The sequence below is a fragment of the Pimephales promelas genome, chromosome 5 (genome assembly GCF_988280905.1).
Source record: "Pimephales promelas chromosome 5, fPimPro1.hap1.1, whole genome shotgun sequence".
Classification (NCBI taxonomy): domain Eukaryota; kingdom Metazoa; phylum Chordata; class Actinopteri; order Cypriniformes; family Leuciscidae; genus Pimephales; species Pimephales promelas.
In genome coordinates this window covers 26,291,983-26,307,815 of record NC_142773.1, presented here as the reverse complement: position 1 = coordinate 26,307,815, position 15,833 = coordinate 26,291,983, and the positions used below count along the sequence as shown (strand labels likewise).

The following is a 15,833-nucleotide window of genomic DNA, read 5'->3' as shown; positions in this document are numbered from 1 at the left end:
CAAGAGTACATTTTCTAAATATTGCATTACTGCTGCCACAGTGCTTACATTTATGGACAGAAACATCCTACATGGAGTTATGAAAAATGTTAATGTTAATACCTTGGAGAATGTAAAAGGAATTGAAAGTAAAATCAAGTAATTTTAATCTATAATTTTGGTAATTTTAAATTCAGAAACTTGAAATAGTCTGGCGACGGGTTGGCAGATTCCCGGGATGGACCTGCTGCGTCTTCATCCATTGTTTCATCCATGGTTTCGTCTATTATCTAAATCTGACCATGGAGTTGACTTTGCCGGGAAAGGTGAAGGTGATTGCTGATAGGCTGTCCCAATCAGTGGCACCTGGACAATCCAAGTTTGAGAGGGAAACAATAAATTGAGGGTTTCCGAGATTTTTCTTTTTTCCGTTTTTGTTTTTTGTTTAGAAGTAGTAACGGGTACACGCGGTTATGGATAGAAATGTAGTGGAGTAAAGAGTACAACATTTCCCTGTCAAATGTACTTGAGTAAAGTCATGAGTACCCCCCAAAAATGATACTCGAGTAAAGTACAGATCCCTCAAAATTGTACTTAAGTACTGTACTTTTGTTTAATTTTAGTAATTTTAAATTAAAAAACTTGAAATAGTCTGGCGACGGGTTGGCAGATTCCCGGGATGGACCTGCTGTGTCTTCATCCATTGTTTCATCCATGGTTTTGTCTATTATCTAAATCTGTACAGTAACTGTACTCAAGTAAATGTACTCCGTTACTGTTCGGCTCTGTTTAATAAAGACTTATATTTTTGCTTTTCTTGCACAATACTCAGCTCCATAGACTCCAAAGATTTGATTGTCATTCCCATGCCATCTACGCGAACGATCCCCTGGAAATCGTCGGCAAGCATCCCTAAATGTCTTCCAACAATGGTGACTTCAGCAAATACTGCGGATCTAATACCGTGACAATGTCAGCAATGAGGAAATCTCCTGACAGACCATTTTCTGGTCTGATTAAGCCCGTTGGCAATTGCTTCACGCCCAATGCTTCACACGGCGCAGGCTTTTCGCACTTGAAAGTCCGAACCAAAGTTCACGTTTTGATACATTTTATACATTCGGTAAGTTTTTGTTTTGTTTCACATTGCAATTATGAGAGCGCACTAAAACTTTACTTGTATCCTGTCATCATCATGTGGGTTGCATCTCGACATCGATAAGTTACATTTTTTGTAAATGGACATGCGCCTGATGTCAGTGTTTTGTCAGTTCGGCAGGTAACTTTGGCAAGAATAAAAAAAAATAACAAAAAACAAAAACTTTGACGAGAATGAATGAACCGCATATCATTGCCACTATACTGTTGTTATTACGGCATTACTACCTGCAGCACCAACTACACTCTAGTTCAAATTCGCCAAATGAACGTCCTCGTTGTGTGAACAATTTTATCGCTGCCGGCAGTAACGGAGAAGACTTCAAGCAAACCTGCGAGAACCGTAACTTCCTGTAAATGGTCTGAAAGTCCGAACCATACAGAAAATGCTTACACGCTAGAAACGAACCAAACCTTTGTTCAGTTTAAACCGGACCGAGACTACCTCTTTTCATCTGACCAGATTTGGTCTTTCAGCAGACAAAAACTATATGAATCAGTTTTTAAAGTTGTGTGTTTTGAAAATGATATGATTTTTTACACTTATACAGTGAAGTCAATCCTTCACACTGCACACGTTTTCATGCATGTCAAATTCTGTATGGGCTCTAACCTAACTAAGGTCTATATGGCTTTTTTTGGCATAGTAAACTTGCTCATAATCTTACCTGGTACTGCATTACACTATAACTACAGGGTTTAATGTAATAGCAGCATTAACCTTTTAGCACCACTCACTGGACTTTTCATTTTCGAACTTTCACAAGACGTACAACCGCCAGCATAAAATGTTGCCAGATTCAAATTCATCTGTTTCTGAAAAACATGTGCATATTTTTAGTGCCATTCACTGGATGTCTCGTCAAGAAGCAACATAATCTAATTTAGCAGAAATGTCGCCACCGGCACGGCACCAGACTTATTTTCCAATGAGTCTGGTTTGGATTAGAAAGGAAGAAGCTGAGTCGTCTGTTACCTTGATGGCAGATGTAGCGATCTGCAGGTGGTGGAGTCTTCGTAGGGTGCTCTCTCTGTCTGTGAAGTATGACGCCGCCAACTGGTGCAAGATTTCTAGGGAGACCACTGAGCTGTTTCCGTTGCCCTCTGACTTTTTGCTCAGCTTCTGTTTGTCCAAGAAGATCGTGAGTGATTCCTCCCCTTAGGAAAGATGCATGCAAAAAAACCAACCATGAGACCAAATACATAAAGTCTTCACTTTCCAAAGACAATGTTCAGCAAAGCAGTGGTGAGTTCTGCTCTGAGACTGACTGTCAGAGTGTACTATCATATGTCTTTCGTACAGTTGTTTAACATGAACTGTGGACACCACCTACACCTGCCCTTACAAGAAAGGCAGGGCCACAGCTCTCCCACAATCCATGAGATAAACCCTTCCCATCACGTTATCCCGTAATGCCTCCTGTTCCTATAAAAGTCCTATAGAATAACTGTGGATAGAGTTTTTCAAGTCTTCGTTAAATATGAATCACAGAAGTTAAGGCAGAGAAGCAATAACGATTTTGAAGGAAGGAAATGGGCACACACACAAAAGGGGTTTTTATCCCAAAGGGAGGTTGTTAAAATCGTACATTTCTTCTGAAGATCAATTTTAGATTTATTTTTTTTATATATAAATGCTATTTTTGATCTGTGGCTCAGCCTGAAATTCAGATTAATACTATTTTCTGGGCTGAGGAGCATCTCCTTTACCTATATGAGATTGAGTGTTGCTATTAGTTTCAGTCTGATTAGTATGCAAGCAATAGCACAGTCCCCCCATTTCCTTTGCTTTGAGCCGTTAATTACCAGCGTTCACTCTAGCTTTACCACTTCATTTGTCTCCCCTGTCGCTGAAGTTCTGCAGCTTCACTGCATACATAGACCAATAAGTGACATCATAATTAGTGTCAGTAACGTGGAACATTTTGGAAGAGACGCACTGAAAGGTTTGAACCCACCACTGGGACATTCTGCCCTACTTATTATTTGGGTGCCAGAGGGAGAAGAGAAAATTAATGTCTAATAATGGATAAACGTATGCCAGGGATGTCAGAATCTGTATGAATAGTAAACATATGCCCTTTTTTATTTTATTTTATTATTGTACAGAAGCAACACTAAATTCTCAAAACACCTCAATATATCCTTTTAAATTGCTGCTTTATACCTTCCTGTCTTTTTTCATTGAGAGACTACATGAGGGTTAGTTCATCAAGAAATGAGTGCCATATTTCTCGATCATTCATTTCTTTCTCTCTGGGCCTCGAGATAGTTTACGTATAGTGTTACTGCGCAGTGCTTCTAGGTCGAACGTCACACGCATCACACACATGACCACATGGCCAATTGTTAGCCTACTTGTGACGTATAACCCAGAAGCGCTGCACTGTTGCTTGAACTATCTCGAGGCCCACAGAAAAGGAAATCATTATTTGAAGAAGTCGTTTTTTTTTTTTGTTTGTTTGTTTTTTGCACACAAATAGTATTCTCGTCACTTGACAAATTTAAGATTGAGCTACTTTAGTCACTCTGACTATTTTAACAATGTCTTTAACTTTTCTGGGCCGTTTCAATCCCTTAGAAGCCATATGGAGGAGTGAGCCAGCTCTCAGATTTAATCAAAAAAATGTAATTTGTGTTCCGAAAATGAACGAAAGTCATCGACGTGAGGGCAAGTAGTTACTGACAGATTTTTTTTTTAATTTGGTGTGAACTATCCCTTTAAAGAAAATCAGTACAACTAAATTACCAATTGCATAAAAATTCATTTCTCACACCGCGTGACCATTTTCAACCATTGACCGTTGAACTAGTTTAATCATAAAACAAATATTATTTAAAAGGAAAAAAGACTTAAATGAATGATGACTGGACCTAAGATAAACACTTTCTATTTTATGTTCATAACTGTAATTTTGATGGTGACTAAACAGAATATGTTACCAAAATCTAGATAAATTATGTTACCCTAGTTATATAGATAGATCTCATCTACAATATTGGCTTACCTCCCAATGTGGCTGATACCAAGAAATGAGTGCCATATTTCTTGATCAGATTTTCATGGATCTGCTGAAGGCTCGGCCTTCTCCCCAGTAGCCTGAGGTTGCGTAAAAACTCAGGTGCCAAAGGAAGCGGGGCTTTGAAAAAGTCTCTCTTCTCTGTCACCAAGCTGTTGACTTTCCAGTGACTAAACTCCCTGCAAGACAAAACAAAGAAAGTTACAGTAAGTGCTTTAATGCATGTAGTGAATTTTGGAACCCATTTTTTCGTCGGCCATTGTTAGAAAAGGAAACTGCACGTCTGTGTGTGCACACAAGGTGCGAGAGCAAGAGAAAAATGCTGATATGTACAGAAAATAAAGCATGCATAAATATTGCATGGTGCTGAATATTGATGCACCTCATCGTAATGCGGGACAAACATGATTCAGGCTCATAAACACAATAGAGCTTACATGATGCAACTGACAGCCTTTGTAACTCTGGCATCATGCCTGCACAAACACTCTCTGTATCTACCGTATGTGCATTTTATAAAGCCAATAACAATCCCAGAACTGTTTTTCTACAGTTATGTACACAGAACAAAGCTTGCACTTCCGTGAAGATGCTACCCAAAGGAATCGTCTTTTGGGCTTAAAACGGTTCGTGAAAATCTCTAAGAGTTAATTAACGAAAGCAGTGGCTGTCCGACCATTAGCTAATGATGATAGATGGTCTTAATTATAGGCCTTTAGCACCAGCTGATAGCACCTGGAACTCTGCTGGGGAGTGGGACGCTATCACCCAAAACGCTCAGCTTTTTAATACTACTATACCAAGTTGGCACCGCACCTGGTATTATTCCATGGCCTTGCTGTAATTTAACTTCTCCCATTTATTGTTTTTATTGTATCTGTCAGACTGGTTTCTGCCTTAAGCTTTAAAGTCACCATGAAATCAAAGTGGACAATTTTTTTTTTATCGTTCATGGATCATTGTAGTTTTTATTATAAATGATTTATCCATGAACGTTTATTTTTTTTTATTCATGTGCCCTCCTTATCTTTAATCAAGATAACCACCCCTCGAACTTGAAAAGACATCTGCTTTCTGATGACGTGTTTACTGGTGTGAGACAACCTGTCACTCATTAGATCACAGCAATAGCAAACCAATGGAAAAAGTCCCAGAATGCATTTGTTCTTTTTTTAAGAAGCCAATTCACTCGGATATATGTCACAATAGGGAGGTAAAAAAAGAATTTGTGATTTTAACTTTAAGGCTCCATCTGTACAGCACATACACCCGAAAGAGAGAACTGCTGATCTGCAACACCTCGCTCTGGTGGATTAAAACTGGGTCTTCTGGCCTGTTAGTATGAGTCTGCCAATCAAGCAGAGGACGGCAGGTGCGCTTTATGAAAATATGTCCTCACCTCTCAAACTTTTCACTCATTAAAAGAGACACACGCCTTTATCGGATGTATATAATGAATGCTCTGTCCTCTGCTCAATGGTGGACTGAATAGCAAAGTCATTGTTGCTACTTTAGAATTCCTTGTAGATGGTGGTTAGTGCTATGCAGAGTTTGGTGAATGAAGGAGGGGAAGTCTGAATAGCAATTAGAGTCTCTTTCATTTCCCCTGTGAACCCGTGCTGGCGGTGCATTTTGCAGCCGTGTTTGTGCTCAGCACAATAATGGTTGCCTCACAACACTCCTTTGCTAATTTGAGACAGTTAAACATTTCCTCCAAGAGAACCTTAAACCATTTTCAAGGACAAAAGATATTACTTGTCAAGTAGCCAGTGCTGTTTAAGAGTCATTAAAGTTTGTTTTTTATTTTTTTATTTTTTATTTTTTTTCTTGTAGTAAATTGACCAATGCTGTTAATGGGATAAAGGATTGTGTTGTGCACTGAGGTTTTTTTTTTTCCAAATCAAGTAGCAGAGGCTCTGATTTTACATTGAAATTAGCCTGAATCTCAGTGCTACATGCTCTAATTAGATTTTTTTCTAGTTGCCTTTTGGTCCTCTAATAATACATTTTAGTAGAAAATACAGATTCCTGTAACTCCAGCTGAGGAATTATTGGAGATGGTCCTCACTGCAGAACATGAAATCACGGGGGAGGAGTTGGATCCAGATCCAATTACTCCCACATTACATATACCTAAACCTATCCATCTCATTCGTACGAATTCCCGTGAGATCGGGTTGGTTATTCATATTGCTGTGTGATTACAGTTGTAAAGGTTTGTATGATTATGTTCAAATGAGATTAATTGATTGAGAAGAGTTTTAAGATCCGATTTGTTCACTAACTTTTTCTGATGAACATGCCAGTGAGAGAATGAGTGAATGTCAAAATTTTCAGTGAATAATGACTTAACTTTCAGTCTCTTTCTTACACAAAGCTATCTAATGACTGAAGACAATTTGGAATAAAGAGCCATATGGATGACGTTTATGGTAGTTTTACGGTGCATTTGAAATTTTGGAGATTCCAGTCCTCATTCATATTCAGAACAGAAAAGATTTGGCAGGATATTCACCTAAAGATTAGTCTTTTGTCCTCCATAAATGAAAATCATCCTATTTAGAACAATATGAGTGAGCAAATTTAGGTGTTGTATAGTGTTTTGTTTTTTGTTTTTGCAGCAAAGCCATAAAATAATCATTTTGGGTTCCTCCAAGAACCTTTAAGAGTGTAGTTTATCTGCAGTGGCTGGAAATTCCATTCCATGGACATCACGTTCCCTAATGACCTTCACACTTTGCCTCAGTATGAAATCAGATCAGAGCTGACATGAATTAAACTGGAGTGACATACTATCAGGCTCTTAGTGCTACTGAGAAATATTTGTTCCCAGTGCATCTTGTTTTTTTGTCCATCTAAAATAAAATAGGAACTTCTTGTCAACTAAAGTACTGTAAGTATGATAAATTGCTTCCATTCCCTCATGCAGACATTACAAACATGTCCAATGTTTCACTTTTGTGAAATTGCTTTGCAGATTTACAGTCTTTGTTTTTTGTTTTTGTTTTTCCCTACACTGTTAAAATGTTTTGTCAGGTACCCTAAAATATGCTTCATGTGGTAACATCTAAATTATCCAGTTTGATTTAAATCAAAAATATTATTTAATAATACACTAGATTATACAGGCGAAAACAATTTTAAGGGCTAGGTCCGGTAGAAATAGCTCCTTAAGCTAACAACAGCACGTTTTCACTTTTTCAGTGTTCTGTAGAATGTGGAACCAATTTGAAGATAATTATAATTATAGCTCAAAGACTTGTGGCGACTAATATGAATAGTGTTAAAGCACAGTGTAGTAAATCACTGAAGTAAAACAAATCAGAAACAGACTTTACACAACTTGTCCCATGTATGTGTTTTGAAAAACCTGAAATGAAACGATGCCACGTTTTCAACAGATTGCAATTGAATCACTTTAAACAGTTTGTTCACCTATTCAGCCAAAAGCTTTAAATGTCACAATCTGTCTAAACGTCCCATCCTGTCTTTTCTCTCCTTTTATTTTCATGTTTAAACCCTCCAGTTAATGCAAAACTTCAAAGGCTTCTTTTTAGTGAACTAAAACATTGGCACATGCTTTTTTTAAGGGCGTCATCTAGAAAATAAGCTTATAGGAACCCCTCCCACCAGGGGGTGCATTGTATTGTGAAAGCAGCTTTAACTATAGATTTTTAAAGAAGGATTAGTTGTCAAAGTTAAGCAAATAAGAAATGACAAAATCATGCTTTCAGCAAAAAACAGAACCACACAATGAAAAAACAAAATTAAACTGCTCAGCAAAAACTTTTCACGGGGCAAACATCGATATAGAGAGTGAAATTTGGCTCAAACTGTGGAAGCTCAGGCAATGTTTATCAAATGCTTCTGAAATATTCTTTGGTGAGTGATTGATGTGGTAAATTGCATCAAGTCAACAGAACACAAAAGCAATTCTTTTCAAGCCCCTGTATGGGCTTTTTCACATTATAATTCCCTGCAAGCATCTCCAAGATTGCCATCCATTTGGCTTATTAATTCTACTTTGGTGACCAGCGTCAGCCACATGATTCAGCTCTTGTGTTTTCTGTGAAAACATCACATTTCATCTCAATTGTTTATGGTTTACACATGTATTTGTTTTTTTTATTTCTTGTGCAGATACTCGTTGCCTTTAGAAACCAGCTGCTACCAGGTTACTAAATCCCAACAGAGCAGCTCCCTGTTGGTCGTCACTGCCGTCACCTTGTGCAGCACCAATGGTGTGATGGTCTACAGATAATAGCACGAATGGGAGCTAATACATCATCTCAAGGTTCCCCGTGGAAAGGGTAATGTGCCATGGTCCTATAATCATAAATGTTCCTTGTAGTAGTACTTGTAGTATTCCTTGTCCAAATCTTTTAAAGGTGAATTAGTCAAGTTTTATGCATAAATGAATAGTGCTAAAAATTATAAATATATAATAGCAGTAAAATATAAAATAAATAAAAATGTAACTAAATTGCTTGTGAAATAAATTATGTGACATTAAACAACGTTCAATTTGTTAACATTTGTTAGTGTATTGGGTATGATGAACTTGAAAATGTATTAATCTGGATTAATGTTAATTTATAAATATAATATTGCTCATTAGTCAGTCAATATATCATGTTAATTCATACAACTTATTTGCATTTATACAAAAAAGCCTATATAAATATACTTGATATCCAAAATGCTTCTGAAATAAATGTAGTCAAACTTTACCAACTCTGGGTCACTAAGAACAAAAATTATGCTTAAAATTGTTGATTGGCCCAAAGTTTCAAGATATGCTATTGAGTCAGTACACAATGCTTGACTTTAGATTGACGGATAACAAATGAGTAATAAAGGGATGGCATCTCAATTTTAACCATGACTAAAATACATCTTTGACTGCATCTATAAATCTCTAAGTACTAATGACAGCACTTGCTTTTTAGGTGAAACAATGAATGATGCAATCTGGTATTGCATCATACATGATATGAATGCCATCATGTTATTCCAAAGTCATGGATGATGCAATCACAACAATGCTTACATCACAACATATTGCCCTATATCAGCTCTAGAAGTCATACGGCATGGGTGCAAATCTCCACAGCCCTGCAGAGTTCATTTCCAACCCTGCTACAAAACACACACCTGTAGTTTTCAAATAAACCTGAAAGACTTGAGCTGGATATGTTTAACTCTGCAGGGTTGTTGTGGGCCTCCAGCAACTGAGTTTTGAACACCCTGTTATGAAGTGCCGTGCTTTCTTATATTTCAGTTTTTAATTGTGCAAAGGGACACATTTCTTTTTGGCAAAAGTGAGCATAGATGCTTCGTACTTGTGTGAGAGGTAACTTCAAATGCAGCATATTGAGCCCATCACTCCTTGCAGATTGCTGGACAATACGGTGACAGAGATGCTCCATTTAATTAGAGACGAGCAAAGAAGTGCCGAGTAGACAGTGAATAGAACTAAACTATGTAGTTTTTTTGCCTTTTGTTTAATTTCCATTTGATTTATATGACCCTTTCAAGTGTACATAAACAGAGCAGGTCACATGCAGCCTACTATCTTCTATACAATATACATAGACATAAAAACTTAAATATCGTGGCTTTAGTTGTCATATTTGGAATCAGTACATCGAAATACATAATAAATAGCATTTTTTTTTATCTCTGAAGCAGACAGCTTTTAAAAAATTGTAGACCAGTATTATGAATTTCTTTTTATTGAGCACACAGAGATTCTGAATGTAACTACTGCTAAAACTTTAGAAAAAAGAAAACTATTGCAAGCGCACATCTCTTTCCATTCACAACAGAAAAAAAAATCCCCATCGGAGCTGGCAGTATGACTAAAGACCATAGAATTCACTCTGCCGGGGATCCTTTGGTGCGTTATTAACCCCCAGAGTTGTGCCCGAGGAAGCAGTAAAAGGTGCAGTGCCTGCTGGTGTTCTCTTCTTGTGATGTGCAACACTCTTCTTGGAAAGGCTGATCTGTTATCATATCAAAGGGCCAATGCAGTGACCAGCTGAAGTCCCATATTTTTAGTGTGAGTTCAGTGATGCTGTTTACACAATGCATCTGAACTGTGAGACACATACAGAAGACTCGCCTACACCCAAACACCCACACAGACTCTTTGGCTTGCAGGACAGCCTTTCAAACAGGGCTGGCAGAGGCTCATCTCCCCCTCACTGAGTCCATCACAGTTCCGTGGGCCTTTCTCTGCCCAGCTGCTGTAGGCATGCTGGGTTCTGAATTCAGCGAGCGGAGAGAGTTGGACAGAGTTGGTCATGTGCCGACGGGGGGAAAAGGAAGCAGGCAAGAAGGCCAAACTCCCCTGGTGGAGCTGAGGTCAGCCACAGTAAAGCACCAAAACACACCTTTTCTTCCCATTGTGCATGTCTTTGACATGACTGGAATGAATGTGTAGCAATCAATATACACTGTACTGAATGAATGGTGTTAGCGGCTTGCCGTGTTGTAATTAAAACTGGTGAACAGCTGAATAATCACCGCCGTGTCGGCAAGGTCACAGGTTTGATTCCCAGGGAACATTTACCACATAAGATGGTGTAGTGTAGTGCAGGGCTTTTCAAACCACACACAAAAAAAGTGTACTAATGTATTATTAACATTGACAGACATAATTTTCGGGGTGAAATATGTTTTTGAGAGAAACCTCTTATGCTTACCAAGGCTGCATTGATTTGATTAAAAATACAGTAAAATAGTAATATTGAAAATACTATTAGAATTTAAAATAACCATTTTCTATTTGAATAGGGGAGACTCTGTATGGTTGTGACTTTTTATTTAATCTGTAACTCACTACATTTTTGAGCCTGAGTGGATAAACATACAAAGTATCGACGTTTGTTTACTACAAAAGGCACCAATTAAAACGTCTGCTTGTATATCCCAGCCCTTAGAAGTTGATGTCAAATACATGGTGTGCCTTTGTTACAATCTTTATTTTTCACAGTGTATATTTAAGTAAATATATTGCTGCATTTATATTTTAGAAAGGAGATATTTTATTAGGGCATCATCGTTTATGGGTCAGTGCAGAGAAGCTGAAGTCTTCACTACATGAGCTATGGCTTTTTCTATAATGTGACCAAAATTGTCCACTTAATGATATCTGCAATAAATCGAACAGGGATGTCAGTTATTTATTTATTTTTATTTTTTTCGTTTTCTCCTGATTTGATGTTGTCAGGACTTATTTGATCCATCACAAGACTGACGGAAGGTCAGTTTGTCTGCATGAAATCTGACCCCACACTATTGTGCAGAAATCCAAGTTTTCTTCATAAATATATATAATTTCTCAAGGTAGTTTTGTAACGTTTTCCCCTACCTAGTGTAGTCAACTCCATTTAACATGGTTTGCCATAATCAACATTCAACATTTTTTTGGTTTTATTTTATTACTTTTTCTGTTTCTCTGTTATTAATATGAGTGATTTCACCATTATACATTATTTTTCTATATATCTAAAAGATAATAAAACCGCAAATTGTCAGGACTTGTCAGTATAGGCTTCATTTAATATATTTAGAATAATTTATGTGTTTTATGATTTGATGCACTGCAATTTACACAAACACTTTCTCCTACAACTAATTCCTTGCCAAAATAAAGTGGCTTTTTTTGCCAGAAAAACATCCCATTTGTGATCAGATTTCCACTTAGTAGCATTATCATTCAAAAGATTGGGGTTGTTAAAGAAGCTACGGTGGCAAAAACGGTGGCAATATCGTTGTCTGAGACAGCAGAGAATAGCCAGAATAAGCCAAGAGAGTGTGTAACTTTGTCACTGTTTCTGTACCACAGTCCATTATAAACCACATCATGGATAAAGTTTACAAAGCCATTGTCAGGTGACGATCAAGGTTCTTAATATATAATATAATAAAAGTAATCAGCTGATTGTCTAAAAGTTTAGGTGGCTAAATATGAACTGTTACTGTTGGCTGAGCTGGTTAAAGCATAAAGCTTTGTTTAAACTCGACGCATCTGAATGAGCCTAAAGATGTAACAGCGCCCGCGCCTCCACATCCCCTAGACACCATTTATCTACTACAAACAATAGGCATTTTTTACTCTGATTTTAAAAACTCTTTGCGTTCTTAAAATGCTTCCAAGATCGACTTGTTGACCGCGATCGACGGGTTGCTGATTCCTGTAACATATTGTTTTACGGTCAATGACAAGAGTACTAATCAGCTGTCTCACGAATGTAACCAGCACATTTCTCCCCACATAGCAAAGCCATAACACAGCGAGGGAGAAGAACTAAATTACATGAAACAATCCAACTACATATTTTATGTAGTTGGGTTCTTTTAAGGTAGTGATGAAACGCGCTCTGTAGCGCTGTTTGTTTACAGTCGGCTACAGTAGAAACATGGTGTAATGTATGTGTATGTCGACCTTCATAGAAAGGAAGCCCGCAGTTATGTAGATATAAATATCTCATTCTAAGGTAATAAAACATTACGGTTTATTAAGTAAGCTCTTTATACACCACTGAAAACATAGTTATTTATGTCACATTGGATTTCTGTTACTCAAAATTTTTGAGGAATTGAGGTAAAAATATCCAAAAAAAAAACGAGCTACACGTATCAAAAGAATGAGAAGAAATAAGGGCGATGATGTCATTGAAAAAATTACAAGTAACAGTGCTGCAGAGATATCAACCTGGATTAGCATGCTAATTTACTAGCCACGGCCCGACAGGTGTCATAATACCAGTTTCGGCTGTGAGAGGCAGTATGCGGGCAACATAACCACCAGTCAAACTGCAAAACACGAATAACTTGCACAGCTTGAGGGCGTTCTTGAACCTGATGTCAATCGTGTGGAAAGTACAGCCCACTACTACATTTCAGTTAAGGGAAGAGAGCGGAAGAATGGCTGAAACCCTTGGCAAGAGACCCTTGCACCACCACAACCACCCGCTGCAGGGAAAAAAAAAAAAAAGTGCTCTATAACTATTTTTTTTTTCTTGCCAACTCTCTGACCTATATTATGTTTATTAAATTGCCTTCCTGAGGTAACTCTGACATATTTGTCTTCCAGCTATGCTATTGACCTCTGCACGCTGATTTAAAAAAACAAAAAAAACAAAAAACGTATGTATAACATTTTGGTAAGTCGTAGCATACTGTCTCTTTCAACAGTGTTCGTGTTTTTTTTTTGTTTTTTTTTTTACCATTAGCTAGTAGAGATGATCGGTTCATGTGCACTAGGGTCTGTCGTGTAACATTTACAAGCGCCAAAACTGTAGGCCTGTTTATTGTTTGAATGGGCTATATGCACGCATAAATTCCGCATTTGACGCAAGGATGCTCGTCCATTTCCGGTTGTGGAGATTAAAGCGGAGGAAAACCAAGAGAGAGTCTTCAAAATTTACTGTCCTTCAGTCTTTGAAATGAAACGTACATACGTTTAGATGTAATTTTATATATAGTTATATTTATTTAATATAATTTTAAAAAGAAGCATAAACACAACGAGGGGTGTCTGTTTTATCTGTTTTTGTGACTAACGTTTCTTTAGTATAACCATGGAGTATAAAATTCAATATAAATTCTCGGTATTGCATTGGACTCTACGATCGGCGGAAGTTATCGAGCATCCCTAATGCTTCACCGGAAATAGCGCCGTGCATAGAGCCCATTGTGTAATAAAATTAACAGAATCTGAGAGCTTAGATTTTTTAGTGTCATAAGTAACCTGCTCTGTCTAGTCTGTCGGTCTCTGTGTCCTCTTTTCTTTGTGATTTTTCTGTGCGTGACTAAATTGATGAGTGGCGTGAGAGCTAGACTTGTAGTCAAGACTGCCTAAATGGAGACCAAGACACTAACAAGACGAGAGGGTATCGAGACCAAGACAAGACCAAGACCAAGACCAAGACAGACCAAGTCGAGACCAAGTCGAGACCAAGACTGAGACCAAAGTCAAGACAGGAGGGGAAAAAAACAGTGTTGTTGAAGCTAAGCTAAACTGTTTTGCATTGCCTGCCTATCTCTGCCGATTTAGACGTCTCCAAATTAATCCATTCTGCAACTTTTAAATACTTTATTATATTTAAAAAAAAAAAATTATAAGCTTAAGTGCAGTATCCGAAAGTTGGTTGTTTTGTTATGGTTTCACACACACACCATTGGCGGTGCGTCATCTGTCAGTTGTGCAGTCAACCAACATCTCCTGAATGAAGTTAAAACCCATCATGTCACTGATACGCGTTTTACTAAATATTAATACATCAAAAAAACTGCACATGATATGTGTTTTTTTTTTTTTAAATCAAGTGATCAAAATGCTTGTAGCCACCGCGATCAATGGCAGTGTTTTCTCGTGTGGCTCGCGCAAACCACAGTGTCTTCTTCACTCGGACGCACGCTTCAATCCGTTGTGGATATCGTCGTGGATATTTTAGTATTGTATTGCTAAATCCCCCGACTATGTCGGTCTGGGTCAGCGAGACCTAGACAAGGCCGAGAGGTCTGAGTCCAAGACAAAGACCAAAGACTGTCAAGGCCGTGACAAGACCTAGACCAAAAGTGGGGTCTCGAGACACATCAATGAGAGCGTGTGAAAAGTGTCAATTGCGTGTGTCTCACAGTGAATTCTTGACTGTTGGCAGCTCTGAATAGCGCTAGCTTGGTCAACATCAGCGAACGCTGTCTGTCAAATAAATGTAATTCAAACTAACAATAAAAATGTAAAATGAACAAAACGAATATGAACATATTCACGGGTAAAGGTGAAGAGGAGTAGCTTGAAGATGTCATATTTAAAAATCACTTGACATCAACCAATGTTCCTCTGGAGTCAAAATGTCCTCTATTAGGAGTTGGCTATGCCATTTTCTCGTTTGTTACTCTAGAGTAGACCAACTCACTTTCTGGAGGTATACTGCCCCCATCTGGTATGGATCGTGGAGTATGAATTGATTTTTTTTGGTGGACATTACACAATTAAGGCACCTTTAACACAAATTGAAATAGGCCTAGTTGGATTAGGGTTCAAAAATATAATACCTTGTCAGTTTATTGCTTTTTAATACTTTTAATGCCCTTAATTTTGGCTAATTTAATTTACTACCTTTTAATACTTTACAACTCCAAGGACACCTTGTCATGGGACCCGGTTTTGCTCACAAGTCAATTTTGAATATGCAGTATTTTTAACTAATAATATAATCATCACAGCACAAACCTGTAGATTTTATAGCGTGTGGAGAAGCCTTGTTGGAAGCGTTCTTTGAACTCAGTGTATTCTGGACAGCGATGGAAGGGCCCTTTATCAGACAGGAGCCAGTCCAGCTGGCCGCTGCTCCGGCCGGAGATGGAAGAGAATGGTGAGGTCTTCTGGTCCAGACGCTCAGCCAGAGCCAGAAACCAGCTCAGTGGGCCCAGAGGTGCCCAGTGCCACAGGAGCATCAAGAGGAACCATCTAACAACTGCAGCTCTCTGCCAACACAACGCCATCCTGCCCCTGGGCACCTGGCGCCAGCATTCTTCTGCCAATCACTTTGACCTGAACAGACAGGAAGAGAAGACGAAGGTAACACTTTGAAGATCAGCATATATACATAACAATTTTCTTTTGTGTGGGATCCTAAAGCAAGTATGTTAATTATAAAC

At 38.1% G+C, this 15,833-nt stretch overlaps 1 protein-coding gene across 1 annotated transcript in view; it reads right to left on the bottom strand.

The window, feature by feature from the left end:
- brinp2 (BMP/retinoic acid inducible neural specific 2) overlaps positions 1–15,833 on the bottom strand; it is a 91,296-nt gene that overhangs the window by 41,428 nt on the left and 34,035 nt on the right. The window contains exons 2-4 of the mRNA XM_039654722.2: positions 15,406–15,726; positions 4,146–4,336; positions 2,114–2,295 (exon numbers count right to left, since the gene is read on the bottom strand). Of these exons, the coding sequence (XP_039510656.1) occupies positions 2,114–2,295; positions 4,146–4,336; positions 15,406–15,677 (645 nt within the window). The 5' untranslated portion in view covers positions 15,678–15,726. The remainder of the gene's footprint in view (positions 1–2,113; positions 2,296–4,145; positions 4,337–15,405; positions 15,727–15,833) is intronic.